At 37.6% G+C, this 15083-nt stretch overlaps 1 protein-coding gene across 2 annotated transcripts in view; it reads left to right on the top strand.

Moving 5' to 3' along the window:
• TBCK (TBC1 domain containing kinase) overlaps positions 1-15083 on the top strand; it is a 93759-nt gene that overhangs the window by 40817 nt on the left and 37859 nt on the right. For both annotated transcript variants that reach the window (XM_082050344.1, XM_082050345.1), the window contains 6 exons: positions 507-605; positions 1700-1762; positions 2616-2742; positions 3278-3328; positions 4377-4460; positions 7854-7939. In XM_082050344.1, coding sequence (XP_081906470.1) covers positions 507-605; positions 1700-1762; positions 2616-2742; positions 3278-3328; positions 4377-4460; positions 7854-7939 — 510 coding nt within the window. The remainder of the gene's footprint in view (positions 1-506; positions 606-1699; positions 1763-2615; positions 2743-3277; positions 3329-4376; positions 4461-7853; positions 7940-15083) is intronic.

Below are 15083 nucleotides of genomic sequence, written 5' to 3'. Positions count from 1 at the left end.
GGTACTTGGAAACAATACCAGTCGTTACTGTAGCAGTGCCATGTTAGAAATACGGGGTTTATGCTGCAGGCGGGAAATACCAGTCTCTGATTTACAGATATGCAGGGAGATGGATACTAGCTTAAGAATGAGAGGTGATGCACATCCTTAGGTGCAGTACTTGGGGAGGTGTAAACTAGAAATGCTTAGTAAAACAAAGTTGGATACATATTGTGAAAAGAAACACATAATGAAGAAAAAGCTTTTAATAAAAATTTGGGTTTGTAAATTTATATATCCAGTATATACCAAAGCACATGAATACATTTATGAGAAGGAACGGATATTGTAACATCAAACACTGGTCCTCCATCCAGGCTTTCCAGTTAGGAATGAAATTTATTTGTTCTGAAACTTGCATTCACTGTTCAGGCTGCCAGCATTTGGAAAGGCCATCCCAGGATTGGAATTCCTTTGGTTTCAGTTACATTGTAACAATTTTTGCTGTTAATTCCTTCTCTTTGAAGGCCTACCCATATAAGAAAAACCAAATTTGGAAAGAAGCCAGGGTTGACATCCCTCCTCTTCTGAGAGGCGTGACCTGGGCTGCCCTGTTGGGTGTTGAGGTAACGGATAATGGGTAATGGGTAGTGGGAGGGCACTTGTAGAAGTTCCAGTACTGACTGGGGTGGGAATGGGATAGGGATGGAATTGACTTGGAAGTGGAATGGATTTGAAGATTTGGCAGGTAGAACTACTGGAATTTTAAACAAAATGAGTAATGAAATTGTGTGAACAAAGGCAGCGTTCAGACAAACTCTCTTCTTGTCTCTAACATTATGTGATCTCAGAGAAAGTATGTAAACTTAACTGCCTTTAATTTTGATTATGCAATGGAAAAATACTACCCATGCAGCCAAATTTTGCTAGACTGTTTAAATACTTTTAATATTTTTAACAAATGCAGTTAGAATACTTCTGCTCCACTCAGCAATAGTTGGGCAAAACAGGATGAAACACACAAAATGTGTTTTTCTCACCGATCAATGCACTTCCTCCAAAGACTAGAGAATTAGTAAATTAAATGTAACCCTTTTGGACAAAGGACTAGTAAGGAATGTGCCACAAATGAGGATTTCTTCCAGAGATTGCTTGACTACCCAGCTTCTGCATCTACCCTGCTTGCAATCTGGAGTAGTGCAGCAAAGAGGTTCTTATAGAAAACATCCCAGGTTATTTATTATAGAATATTTAGCTTAGGACTGAGTGCCGTACAGGGCTTTTTTTGGTTATATTGTGAAGGTAAAGAACAGCGGCTGGTCAGGGTTGTCAGGGAGAAGAGTGAGTTCTCATGCTCCATCAGCTTACGATGCGGGTAGTGGTTCCCTGTCCCATAACATTCACATGGACTTGTTAGCATGTCTATCCTGGGATTCATGCAAGGACAGGCTACTTAAAAGTGGTGTATACACACTGAAAATCACTGAAGATTGTACTGAGGAGGTCACAGAAAGATCTATATGTCCTGAATTATAACAGAATAAAGATGGTTTTGTTAAAATTCAGCTGTTAGAATTTTCTGTTCTTCGGGAATTTTTTCAGGAAAAAGAAGTTGCTAACTAGGGCACCTAACAAAACCAGTCAACTTCTCAGCATGTACATTGTAACGTGCATTTATGTTAGTAAGGGCTTTCTAAATTCAGCTATTTTTCCACATTAGGGTGCCATTCAAGCAAAATATGATGCTATTGATAAAGACACACCAATTCCTACTGACAGACAGGTAAGACCTCCAGTGTTATCACATATTGTCACTTTAAATAATGCGAAGGTCTTCTCTACCAGTCACAGTCATTTGCCTATTACAGCAGATGTGGCTGATAATACTAAGAGGGTTTCCCCATCCTCTAACCTTACTCATGCTATAGCAAGAATCTTGCAAACAGATAGGAACCAGTAGTTAAATTGTAACAAGTGGAAAGTGAAATCCTCGTTTACTTCAGGATCGCTGTTTCTGTAGCAGCAGAAGCAAAGTGTAGTGAAGAATATTACTGATGTATTGTTAAAAGTCCTTCTTTTATCGAATATTTGTTGTGCCTGTTGGATCTTGTACCAGAGAGTGCTGAGTACCCTGAGATCCTGTAAGATGAGCTGTGCTTCATAGAAATGGGTTCCAGAGCAACGAGATTCTCCAAGAAGTCTTGCCAGATCTAAAAAGACATCACAAGCAACAGCTGTTCCTTTTGGCTGGGTGAAGAAATATTTTCCATCAGATTGGGTACAATGTTCTGAAAACTCTAATTTGATTATCCTTTAGAGCAAAGAGATATTAGCACCTGAAATGACTCCAAAAGTTGGGTCCGAAAGAAAGCCATAACTGTACTCTGCTTTCAAGTGTTTAGAAATATGAATATGGAAAAAGAAAAAAATATCTATTTTTAATACTTGACAGATCTGTTAGGAGTCCCCTGTACCCTTTCAGTTTTGGTTTTGAGAGTGATGGAGGAAGCAGATTGTGTTTATGATGACAGTCTGACCTATGTTCTTTGGCTGACTTCTACCTCTAGTGTTGCAAAATTGCTGTAGTACCACCCCATTTATCCTGATTTCCTCTTTTGTACTTGGCTGTGGTGCAGATTGAAGTTGATATTCCTCGTTGCCATCAGTATGATGAGTTGCTGTCATCACCAGAGGGTCACGCAAAGTTTAGACGTGTGTTGAAGGCCTGGGTTGTTTCCCATCCTGATTTGGTGTACTGGCAAGGTGAGTTTGACTAGTTTGCAAGATCAGATAATTAACTGGAAAGCTGTGGCTGACTTAAAAATACCTCTCCTTCTTCCCCCCACAATGTAAGCTTATTTTTTCCCATTCTGTTTCTTTTAAGAAATGAATATGTGGGTTATTGCAAATTGAAATTGTAGTCATTGATATTTAATTTGTAATGCAGAATTACCCCACTCTTTCTTATAGATTTACTCTCCTTAAGTTTCAGTTGTTTTATTAAAAAAAAGAAGTCTGCTTACTGGTAAGGTAAAACTGCAGGAGTTACTAAGCGAGTTTTTGGGATGGTAAATTGCATTTCTTGAAAGCCTTGCAGAATAATCAGTTCAGCATTATGGTTCAAATTTTGAAATCCTCTCTGTTTTCATGTGTTAATTTCACAGTTGTTTTCAGTATTACATGTAAATCCTGACATTGCAGAATTAGTATCAGGTATGTACTCCTTCATGATAAATTAATTAATTGATCTTGTGCCTTACAATAAATGAGCTCTTTATGTCATTTCTTCTCTCTTCAGGTCTTGACTCCCTTTGTGCACCGTTTCTGTACCTGAATTTTAACAATGAAGGTGAGTACCTTTTTCTTCTGAGGGTGAAGGGGAAGCACATTCAGTCTTCTTGCTGTTTGGCATGTTCCTATGCAGTTTGATTGTAAAACCTGATTTATTTCCCATTGAAGCAAAATATTGTAGTAGTGAATTATGTAAAATTTTCTGTTCTGGTTTATGAACTTGGTTATTTAGCTCAGGTATTCAAAAAGTGGTTTCAATGCTAGAAAAACCGTAACACGGGATTTGTGTATAACATCATCCTATGTCATATTTGTTGTAAATCTGATGTTTTGCTTGGAAGCTTCCAAATTGATATTTATTGTCTTTAGACTATTTATGACAAACTCATGTTTCTTTTTTATATCTGTGGTCTAGCACCATGACTAAGAATTGTATTACAATAGATTGTCTCTCAACCAAGTTCCCAGGAATTGATCAGGGGGTTAAACATTTAAGTTTTTACCCTCTAATGTCTATTTGGTATGTATGTGAGGAGCCATTAAGAAATTTAAGATGTTTTTGTCCATTTTTGTCAAAAGAGAGTATTTTTAGTTGTATTCCACTCTGTGCTTTTTCTTCCGAATTCTGTCATCTTTAGTCTCTGAGCTGAAGTAAGAGACGAGATGCGAGTCGTCTGGGGCATAACCTGAGTGTGAGTTCTATAGGAGAAAATCCAGAAGACGGCAACAATGCAGTTGTGTGAAACTGTCTTCTAAAATTGTATTCATCCAAGAACCTTCACTTCTTGGTACAAACCTCACTATAGCTTTCCAAACATCACTTCGTTGCTTTGTTACTGTGAAGCATGGAAATAAACTGGGAGCAGATCAGGTCCAGCCGGCTTTATATTGATCACCCAGTGACAGGAGGAGACTTTTTGTGAGCTATTATAATTCTTTAATGAGTAATGTGCCCTTTTTATGTGTTTTACATTTTTTTTTGCATATAGATTGATTTAATGCTTATTATCTGCTTCTCTATTTATGCTTATTACGCTTAATAATGAACCTTTTTAGGTGTACTTATGTTTCTACCTCTGTTGCATCCATTTTTCTAATTCTTTCAGCTCTGGCATATGCCTGCATGTCTGCTTTTATCCCCAAGTATTTGTATAACTTCTTTCTGAAGGATAATTCTCATGTTATTCAAGGTAAGCAAGTCCCTTTATTTTTTTTTGTAGTTCTTAGAGAAGTAAAACGATTTCTGAATATATAAATGCACTTTTTCAAGTGATTGTAACATTGGAATGCAATCACACTGTAGCAATACCCACCTATTTCTTTCAAAAGCTTTATTTTAGGTAAATAAGAACAACAGCTGTGCAAGAAAAACAGGAACAAAATAAGTAGGGAAAGATTCAGACAGGAGGAAAACAAACAAAACAAGAGTTGCACACACAAACACACACACACACAAAAACTTCTATGTATTATCTGAGGTCAGAGCCAGTTGATCATGCAAAGTTGTAGAATGAGGAGGTCTTTCTTTCCAGTGTTAGGTTGTGAAGAGCTGCCCTTCAGGTGATCAAAATCGTACTGTTACAGGAGCTATTTTGACAATGAGGGGAAATGAAGAGGAACAGTACAAACTAGGAACTCCTCAGAAAATGGAAGTTATGTTATTCGGAGAGTTAGGGATTTGAGGGGAATTTCTTACTGAACAAAGATAATGGTGTTCAATACAGGACAGGAGCTGGAGAACCCTGAGGAATAATGTTCTGTAGTCCAGTCTTCAACAACTGTGTAGGTAACTCAGGGAAATGAAAATAATAGCTAGGAGGTAAATGTCTGTTTTACTTGAAGATTAATTGTAAATTTCAAGGAAACAAGAAGAAATTGTCTAGACCTAGAAAGCCATCTTGGCACAGTCTGTGTTGGAAAGATAGTTTGTCTTGCAGACAGTTTTTAAAAACCAAAAGAAGCTCTTTGAAAACCCGTCAGTATTTAAAAAAAAACAGGTGGTAATGAATGCTTTTAATTGCGAGCAGTTATGAGTGTTTATTAAATACTGCGTTTCAGTGTGGCGGCTTCTTGCTGTATTTCTTTTAAAGAAATTCTTTTGTATACAGCTTGTGAAACTCTTCAACTTAGAAATGGTGTCTGGCATTTTTTATTTTCAAAGGAAAAAGTAAATTAAGAACTAATCAACAAAAAATAATTAGACATAGAGCAGTTACATACTGGGTAACAGGTAGAGAGCTAACGTACAGAGAGAACACGGTGGTTAGGAGAGTTTGCATATGAAGGGCAGTGGGCAAGAGGTGTTATGAGCTGAATATATAAAATAACAGTTGGAAAAACTGTTCAAGAGAACTTGTTTGCATCCTTGAGTCTGTGAAGAAAAAGTGCTTGCTGGAAAAAAAAAAAATAAGGACAGTAAAGGTCTAAAGATGAAAAGAGTAAGTATATTGTATCAGATGCTCCTGTGGAGACAACCACTTCAGACTTCAAAGTTAGTAGCTTGGTAAAGACTTTTTTCAAAGGGGTATAGTCTTCTGTTGAACAATAATTTTGCTCTCTGGAGTTCACTGATGTTATTCCGTAGGGGCTTTACAAAAATATGTATCAGCCAAAGTTAGAAATACAGGTCAGTAAGATTCTGTAAACCAAAGTAGTAGAGGCGTTCCCGAGTTCCTGTGCAACGTCTGGCATCATCAAGGGCTCAGGCAGACTGGAGGTTTTAGGATTCTTTTGGTATTCTGATTTAATCCTTTCTAGGGTCATCTTTACATACCAGTATGTAAATACAGTTTTAAAAGAAAATTCTTTGTCATTTCGCTGCCATGTTGGGTTGGAAGAAAGTGTTAACAATGTGTCATTTAACTACCTACTGCAATTTTAGCTTCTTTGTGTCTTCCACCTAAGGGTAGATGGGAGGCATCTTTTGAGCTGCAGAGTTCAACATACCGCTTGTCCTGTACTGATAAGCTTAAAAAAATGCCTTCATTGATGTATTTCCTTACATGAAATAGGAAGCAAGAGCAGTTGAAGGGGTTTGGGTATAGAATGCCCAGTTATGTAAAACAAAAATTCATATAATAAAATTCCAACCAACAGCAATTGGCTGGACCTAAGCAATACATTTTTGTGAAGATTTGTGTGTTTTTATAGACCGTTAATTAACCATTTAATCCCCCACTGTAGTTATATCTCATGAGACCGGCTAAGCAAATAAAAATGACATTTACCGAACTGTAGTATATCTGTAGAAAACCATCATGGGCACGAATCCTCATTTTTAAAATAAATGGGCTTCAGGGAAGCTAACTGTGAAATTCGTTTCATCAGCATATGGCTCAATGTGTAGGATTACTGGTTTGCTATAACTGACTTGTGATTACTGGCTGTTTCATGAAATAAAACTGATGTAACATGCACCAACTGCATGTTTAGACCCACTTCTATTCTTAAATAAAGGTGCCTATGTGTGAAATTATCCCAGCAGATCCATTTCTGTGCTGCTTAGCAGTGGAACTGGAATTTAATTTCACTGCTTCAGGACTGAAGACAAACTGAGTAACAGGGAGTTATTTGCTGTCCCCAAGAGAGACAGTAGGAGGCATCTAGTCCTTACAACAGACTTTAAAGGAAGCAATGGCAATTCTGGGTGGCTAATTTGTAGAGCTGTGTGGACTTGGTGTTTGGGGGCTTATATTTGGGGACAGCGGCGATGACATTTCAGCACATTCTGATCTGAGAGCAGGGTTCACATTCTCTATCCCTCTTCCCTCAACTAGCAGTCTGGGCCCTAATTACTCTTTTCTTGGGAGCATGGAGGAAGAGATATTGCCATCTGTTACAAAACTGCAATATTATTGCATCTTCATCTTCCTTCTAACAAAGCATGTGACAGCACAGACAAAATTGAGAGAGGGGCAGAACAGAGAGAGAAATCTATCAGTGTCTGTTCTGCTGTCTGCTTCTCTTCCAATTAAAAGGAAGTGTTATTTAAGCAACTTAATGAAATTGTACCCATCAGCCTAATGTGCCATGCTAAAGATGTAATAAATTTTATCTTTTACAATAAGTATTTCTCCTTATCTGTTGCAAAAAATACAAATTAAGATGGTAACCTTAAAGCCTCATTGCCTTAAAACTTCAACTTCCAGATTACGAAATTTAACTGTGTAGAAAAGAAACCACACAGAATATAATTGAAATAGCATAAATTTTGTGTCTCGCTAAAACAATTTGGGTCTTAAAAATCTTTGGAGCAGTCTTGTTCTAATTGGCTTCCATCAATGTCTTGTGGCTCATACTCATACCGAAAAGTCTTTAACTTTGCATGGTGAACATACATCACCACCTAAGTAGGAACCAAGTCAACCATTGTTGAAAATCCAAATTGAGAAGTACTAAAGAAGAGAAATTAAACCTTTCTTCCTCTGTATTGAATATAATGGTGACAAGGAGGACAGTAGTGGTATTCACTTGCTGGTTTATCATTATGTTATGTTATTCATGTTCTGCAGCTCTATTGTGAGCTCACAGCATGTGGTGGTTTGTGGTTTTGACACTAATCGTGAATTTCCTTGTAATTTCAGAATACCTGACGGTGTTTTCCCAGATGATTGCATTCCATGATCCAGAGCTGAGTAACCACCTTAATGAAATCGGTTTTATTCCAGATGTAAGTGCTAAGGGTTCTTTTACATATTGTTCAAAGTAAAAAATGGAAAATGAGGGCTGTGAGAATGAGATGTCTTTCCAGGCTGTTTCAGTAGCGGTTTGACATAAGTGAAACTTTCATATTAATGGACCTTTCTGTGTATGCTGATAAAATGGTAAAGTTTGCATTTTTGTTTTGCGTACCTCAGTCCTTCCCATTCTGTTGGCATGGTGAATAAAAAAAATTACTAGTCAGTTATTATAATTTACAGATTTATCTGAAAAGATGCATATAATTATATTTTAAAAGTGTGGATTTATATACGAAAATTAATGTGGCCATAAATGATAAATAACAAATTTTCTACAAATTAATTAAATGCTAAAAGACACATCAATTTGCAAGTAGCACAAAAAATATATGCAAGTGATGGTTAATTTGTAGGTACGTCAGACCTTGGAAAGTGCTTAGCAGTCAGTTTTGGACTCTATCAGAAGCAATGGCCAAGTGCATAACTTGTGTCTAAGTTTTATGCTTTCATTGGAAAAAGTCTGTAAGATGAAGGAAAATGAAAATGGAGAACTCAGCCAAAATGTAGGAGACAGGGAGGGCCGTATTGGAAAAAGCAAAACAAGGCATTCTTTGGAGCTGCACTTTAAGCTATCACTGTAAATAGTGAAGCTTTCCCCCTTTGTTTAGAGAGGCATGTATAGCCCAGAAAGGAAGATAATTCTCTATAAAAATGCCTACTGTAGCATTATCAAAGTTTATGACTGATGTTTCTGAAAAGTAGACTTAGGCCAGGTCCTCTATAGAGAGAGCATTATTCATTGATACAGCCTATATCATCATATGTTGGATATTTAGAAATTTGGTAATTACAAATTGATCATTAGAACAGATGATGACTGAGAGGCCAAAACGGAAGAAGGAAACGGAAGTCAGGTGATGTTGATGTAGAAATGTAAATTGCATAAATGAAAAATTGATATATAAGGTTTATTTTATCAGGAAAGACATGCTTATTAGGAAGTGATTTAAGTTGAAGGAGTAAGGTCAAGCCTCTGAAAGTCATTTGTGGTGAACTGGAGTGTCTTTGGGCCTTGCAGATACTCATTATCACTGTTTACAAATACTGTAATGGAAAAGCAAATATATGCTTTTATTTGTAGAGCTGTTTTAAATGCTAAGAATGATACAAATTTAAAAGATACTACGGCATTAAAATGAGCAGAAGAGGAAGCCAATGTATTGCATTATAGAGGTGTTTGCGAAGGCAACACGTGTTGTTGATGACCCGCATCTGAAGAGCGTGGGTGCGAAGAAGATGAAGGTGGGGAGAAGGGAGAGCATTAATCTCTAGAAAGCCTAAAATATTTGGGAGGATGAAGGGCATGGGTAACAGCACCATTAAGTTCCTGCGGGAGAATCAGTCTTGCAGCATCACTGTGTAAATGCACTTGGTATTTATTTGTTAAAGGCTGTGGATGACCAAACCAATTCCTCTGTCTTTTGTCCCGGATACTGCTTCCCACTGAGGAGACAGGGCTGTAATTTCACTGACCACTCTACAGGTCCCCGTTTCTGCAACTAACCTACATGAGAGCTCCGTAACAACCCGTCTGGGGTGTTAGCTGACCTTTCAGTAGCTCCTGGTGTCTGCTTACACAGTTATAATTCTTCACTGAAAGCTTTCAAAGTGCAAGTCAGATGGAATAGTTTAAAATCACCTGGTTTGCTATATTTTAGTTTCTGTGTTATGCTAGTCATTGGACAGCACATAGTCAAATGTGAGCCTTGTCTCTCCAATGTTACAGTCTAGACATGATTATAGCTAATGCAGTAAATAATGACAAAAAAGAGATATATTTTAAAAAAATAACAACTTGCAATTAATACAAATGCTAGCTCTAAAATTCACAGTAACCTCTGAAGAGAGGTTGCCCTCTCCAAATTGTCTTTTTTTAAAAAAAATAAAAGTTGTCTGGCATTTTAGATTAGTGAGAGAGGTGGTTTTTGTACCTGTAACAAGACAGCACAGGATCCATCAAGCTGAAGGATATGCACTGTAGTAATGAGATCTGAACCAGAGTTTCGTGCTTGAGTTCTAATCCTATCAAAGTAAACCCTGATTAATCTTTCATCATTGAAACTCAGGCTCCGCTTCGGGAAAGATTGTGTTTCCTGGCACCCTTCCCATTTGCTTGGGGTCGTGTAGCTCTCAGAATATTGAACACTGCTGCAGCTTGAATAGTTTTGAATATCGTTAGCTGATGTGGTGCCTGGATTAAGTACATTGCTGTGGCTATGTGATTTACATGTAAATAGAGGGATATATACAGTGAATCTACAGTTCTTTGCTCGCCCAAAGTTTATAATCTCTTCCATCCTATATAATGCTTTATAACATGTTCTGTATTTTACTGAGTAATTCTGACATCAAGAGCAGACCATTTTGAGCTGAGAAAAAACAAGGAAGGATGCTACATTACTAAAAGGGTAACTATAGGCATAAATTATTCTAAAGAGCTTTCAGCTGCAAATTATGAAAGCTAGACACAGTTGTCAGCCGACCATTAACAGAGATGACAAAGTCTGGCTGCAGTTACTTAATATCATCGTGCTGGAGCTGCTGTCATAGGTAGATATCTTAGCTTGCTTCGGCAATATGCAGGCAGGCTTCATCTAACTGACAATTAAAAATCCTGCAATGAAAGTACTTTAGCTCTGTTTGTTCTGTTGCACAACTACCTAGTGCTGAATCTGGGGGAGCGGTTTCTTGCTGGTATGTTTATCTCGTGAGGAGAGTGATGATTCTTCAGATTTTGTTTGTGTAGGTGCATATAGGTGGGTAGAACATAATATTAAATATTGGACTCACTCTGCATTGTCTTTGCATTACCGGTCATCAAAAGATTTTTTTCACCTTTCCATAAGATTTAAATGTATGATTGTCTAGGTACCATTTAGGCTTGAAGCTAAGTATGTGTTTATGTATTTTGAAGGTGGAACATGAAGGTGCAAGATCAGGGTTTTATAGACTAGAATATTTCACTCGGAAGGGACCTGCAATGATCATCTAGTCCAACTAGCTGACCACTTCAGGGCTGACTAAAAGTTAAAGCATGTTGTTAAGAGCATTGTGCAAATGCCTCTTGAACACTGACAGGCTTGGAGCTTCAACCAGCTCTCTAGGAAGCTGTTCCAGTATTTCACCACCCTCTTGGTAAAGAAATGCTTCCTAAGGTCAAGTCTGAACCTCCCCTGGTGCAGCTTTGTACCACTCCTATATGTCCTGTTGCTGGATACCAAGGAGACGAGATCAGTGCCTCCCTCTTCACTTCTCCTCAGAAAGCTGTAGAGAACAAAATAATTTTCTTAAGAAATGAAAATGAAAAGCAGCAGTTAGGAGGCAGCCTTGTCAGGACAACTCAGCAAAATAAAATTCCGGTTTGTTGCTGGGAAAGATGGTTTCACACATACATCAAACAGGCTGAAAACAAAAGAGAAAATATAATAGCAACTTCATAGAAGGAAAAAAACAAAACCAAAACCACAAACACAAAAACTGCCACACTTTTATCTTTGGCCTTACCGCCTCATAAACCCCACAATCCATGATACAGAATAAGATTCTATTTATTTTTTTTTTTTTTTTCATTTCTGTCTTCTTTTTTTACAAGCTTTTGTTTTATTCTCCTTTGAGATCATGGTTTCTGCAGGTTACACCACAAAGTCAGAGATGGGTAACAGGAGATATACATGCTTCAAAGGCTCCATTTTGGTCAATCCAAGATCACTTAAAAACGGTGGACCTCTGGACAATATGTAAAAAAAAAAATATAAAATGTAATTAAAAATTTCACACAGGTTATCCTTTAAAGTACTTTTAAGAAAGCAAACAGGGTCTTGAAGTTTTGGGGGTTTATTTCCCCACTAACAGGCGAATCCTTTCCTTTATTTATTGGGTGGCAGCACCGCGCTGGGGGGATCAGGGCTGGGGTTCACTCTGTGTAGTGAGGATGACCATGATGGAGGGGGGAGGAAAGGAATGCCAGGGGGGTTTCCAAAAGCAAAGAGGATTCCTTTTAGCTGGGGATCATCCTTTAGCTGAGGGTCATTCTTTGTTTCACCGTCTTTCTGTGCAGCTGTGTTAAATGGCCTTTTAGCTTACTAAGCTCGGAAAAAAAAGTTGAAGTACATAACAGATCTTCAATAGCTGGGATTGTTATGGGACAATTCAATAAGAAAATAAATATATTATATTTTTTTGAATCCTTTCTGTTGTCACTTAATCTAGTGCCTGCCTGAAGCGTTTAGAAAGCAAGTTAGCATGGCAGACAAGCTATCTTACAGCTGTCCATTTCAGGGTTTTTAACATGTTCTCCTGAAGCAAATTACTCCCTGTTGGATGTAGAATAGTTGCCCATGGTGCCATTGATTGTGGTAGTGCCTGTATTCCTCTAAGTGTCACTTCAGCTTTGAGGAGGAAGGGCTCCAACTGAAAGTAGGGTGAAATACTTGCTATATAGCATTGGGCTTTTTTCAGTCTCAAACTTCTGTAGACACAAGTTTGTAAAGCTCTCATTTTCTAAAGGAAAGGTCAAATAATGAACCAATCCAGACAACAGTAACAGGCAAAAATCCTCGCGGAGAAGGATTTAATCTAGATTTGAGCCAGTATCTCTAAGAGCTTTGAATGTCTAATGGGAGATGCAGTCTTCTCAAAATATGCCCATCTGTGGCAAGTAAACACCTTCACTCCATTGAAAAACAATGAACTGCATCTCCAGGCTCAAGTACTCAACAGAATTTGTCATAGCAGAGCACTGTTGGAAGGGAAGCTTCAGCTAGGGATCATGGAAACACGGAGAATGAAACCAAGTCTAAGGACAAGAGGTTTCAATTTTAGCTTAAATCCATGGATTTATTCCGATTGTTCGAACAGTAACTGATGTTAGGGAACTGTTATGTTCTTCATATATAACAAATGTTCAAGTCCTTACTTAAAAGCACAAAAGAGCTTGTATTTTAGTAGTAGAGCAAAGTGATAGTTACAGTGTTGCTGATCTCAAGCTCACTCTAAAAAATGAAGTATTGGGTGTACAGGCTCTTACGTTAACGTGACTTATTCCAGCATTTCAAACGCTAATTTGATTAACCATTAGGTGTGCTTCCCAGCTGCAGAGAGTGTTATTCAAAAACACAACCCCGTTATATTTCGGGGTTCGATAGTGAAGGGTTGAAAACCTCTGTATCAACAGCTTGTTGGTACAGCAGCCCCGCACGGTGATGTTCCAGCCGGGCATTGCTAGAGGGCAGTATTTACTAATAATATGGAAAAAGTGCAAGCTTTTAACCAAAATAATTTGGTAGCCTGTTTATTTGAGGACTTCAAATTAGTGCAGTTCTTTTTGTTAGTGTTTATCAATTTGTTTAGCATGGGGGAATAGTACCAGCAGTGTTGTGGCTCACTTATTAACAGTAATCACAACCTCTTCATGTTTAATGAGACCTCCTTGTCTTAGAAATGTTTGTGAAAATCAGAAGGAAAAATCCCTTCAATAAAAACTTGCCTGTTATCTTCTACTTAAATAGTTTGACCTGCTTTTCATGCCACTGTTGATTGGTCTGGTGAGGATGATTTAGAGTAAAGCCGTGTTTTGCCTTGTGGTTGCCTTTTAATAATCTATTTAATGTTTTAAATGTTATGTATTTTCCTGTGTATTTCTGCATAGATGCATGAAAGGTGTTTGTGAAATTAGGAGGAAGTGTGGATCTGCTTTGGTAAAACACTCTAATCAAATATATGAAAAGGAGGAAATAATTGCTTTTAAATACGAAGGAAGCAATGCAGTTCAAAATGACATCCACATAATATATATCTCCAGGCTGATCACAGCCTCTGTAAGGAATATTCCAGGTTAAGTTGTTATTCAGTAGAGAGCCATCTATTGAAGACATGGCAAAGACAGGCTCAGGGAAACAGCGTGAATGTATTAGAAGATGCAAATGGTGATAGAAATTGATTTGTTTTGTTTTTGAACACTTAAAATCAATTGGCAGGTTGGAGGCCAAGCTTTATAAAACCCTCCTGACTATTGAAAGTGGTGAACAGTCTGGGCATTGCAGCTTTTTTATGGACAGTATGGTGCAGATACAATCAGATGCTCAGATGAAGATGTAGGAATAAAATTTAGAGAGCTGTGCTAAGGAGCTTTTCAGCAAATGTGTACATCATTTAATCAGTGCCATAACCCTGCTAAGAGTTTATGGAGTAAGGCGTAATTTATTAACGTGATATTGATTATGCTTACTGCTTCGCATTTGGTTACTTCTAGGGAAAGCTTAATAGGAGGATTAATTTGCACTTTTTATGAGCTACAAAAGTAATATATTAAGCTTTATGTCTAACTGTAAATCTTCGGAAGTGGAAAACAAAGCACATGATCTGAGTAAAATTTAACAACGGCCATCTCGCTCTTGCATTCTAATTCATGGGGACTTTCTGTGCCATTCAATGTTTCATGCAAATGGATTCTGTTGCCCTCAACACAGTAAATACTTCAGTGAAAACTGAGAAGCTCTTATGGTGTCATAAATGCTCAGCTTTTCTAACACATACTGAGTTTTGTCTATATGATGTCATAAGTCTGAAAGTTTGTGGCCACTGAAGTTTTCTGTAGCCATTGCAGCAGCAGCACAAACCTTTAGTCTCATGTAATACAAGTGCTCAGACTCTTCAGGTGATGCTGCCTTTAAAGGTCACAAGAGAACAACAGAAATGCTCAAGGTGTTAGTAACCAACACTAAATGCTTTTCAGAATGAAACCGTTCTTATTGCCTTTCACTAACGAGTGTACATTTTATTAAATACCAGCATAGGAGAAAAAGGTAGATATGGTTAATTTTTCTGTTGGAAATTGTGATTTGCACTTTTAATTATTTGTATAGAACCAGGGTTTTTTTTTTCCATAATCAAAATATATGTTGAATCAAGTTGGTTTATGCTTGTTCAGGCATTCTTCGTTAATTTTCACTTAGCCGTATATGTATATAAAGTGACAACTGTGACAGTTTAATAGAGCAGCTTTTTATTTCTTTAAGACTTCAGGGGCTATTTTGTGCCAACGTAAGCCCTACTAAGTGTAGTAGTTCATTTTGA

This window comes from Streptopelia decaocto, assembly GCF_964273445.1.
Source record: "Streptopelia decaocto genome assembly, chromosome: 4".
In the NCBI taxonomy this organism is placed as follows: domain Eukaryota; kingdom Metazoa; phylum Chordata; class Aves; order Columbiformes; family Columbidae; genus Streptopelia; species Streptopelia decaocto.
Note: the sequence above shows the minus strand (reverse complement) of the source record. Positions and strands in the feature narration are given on the sequence as shown.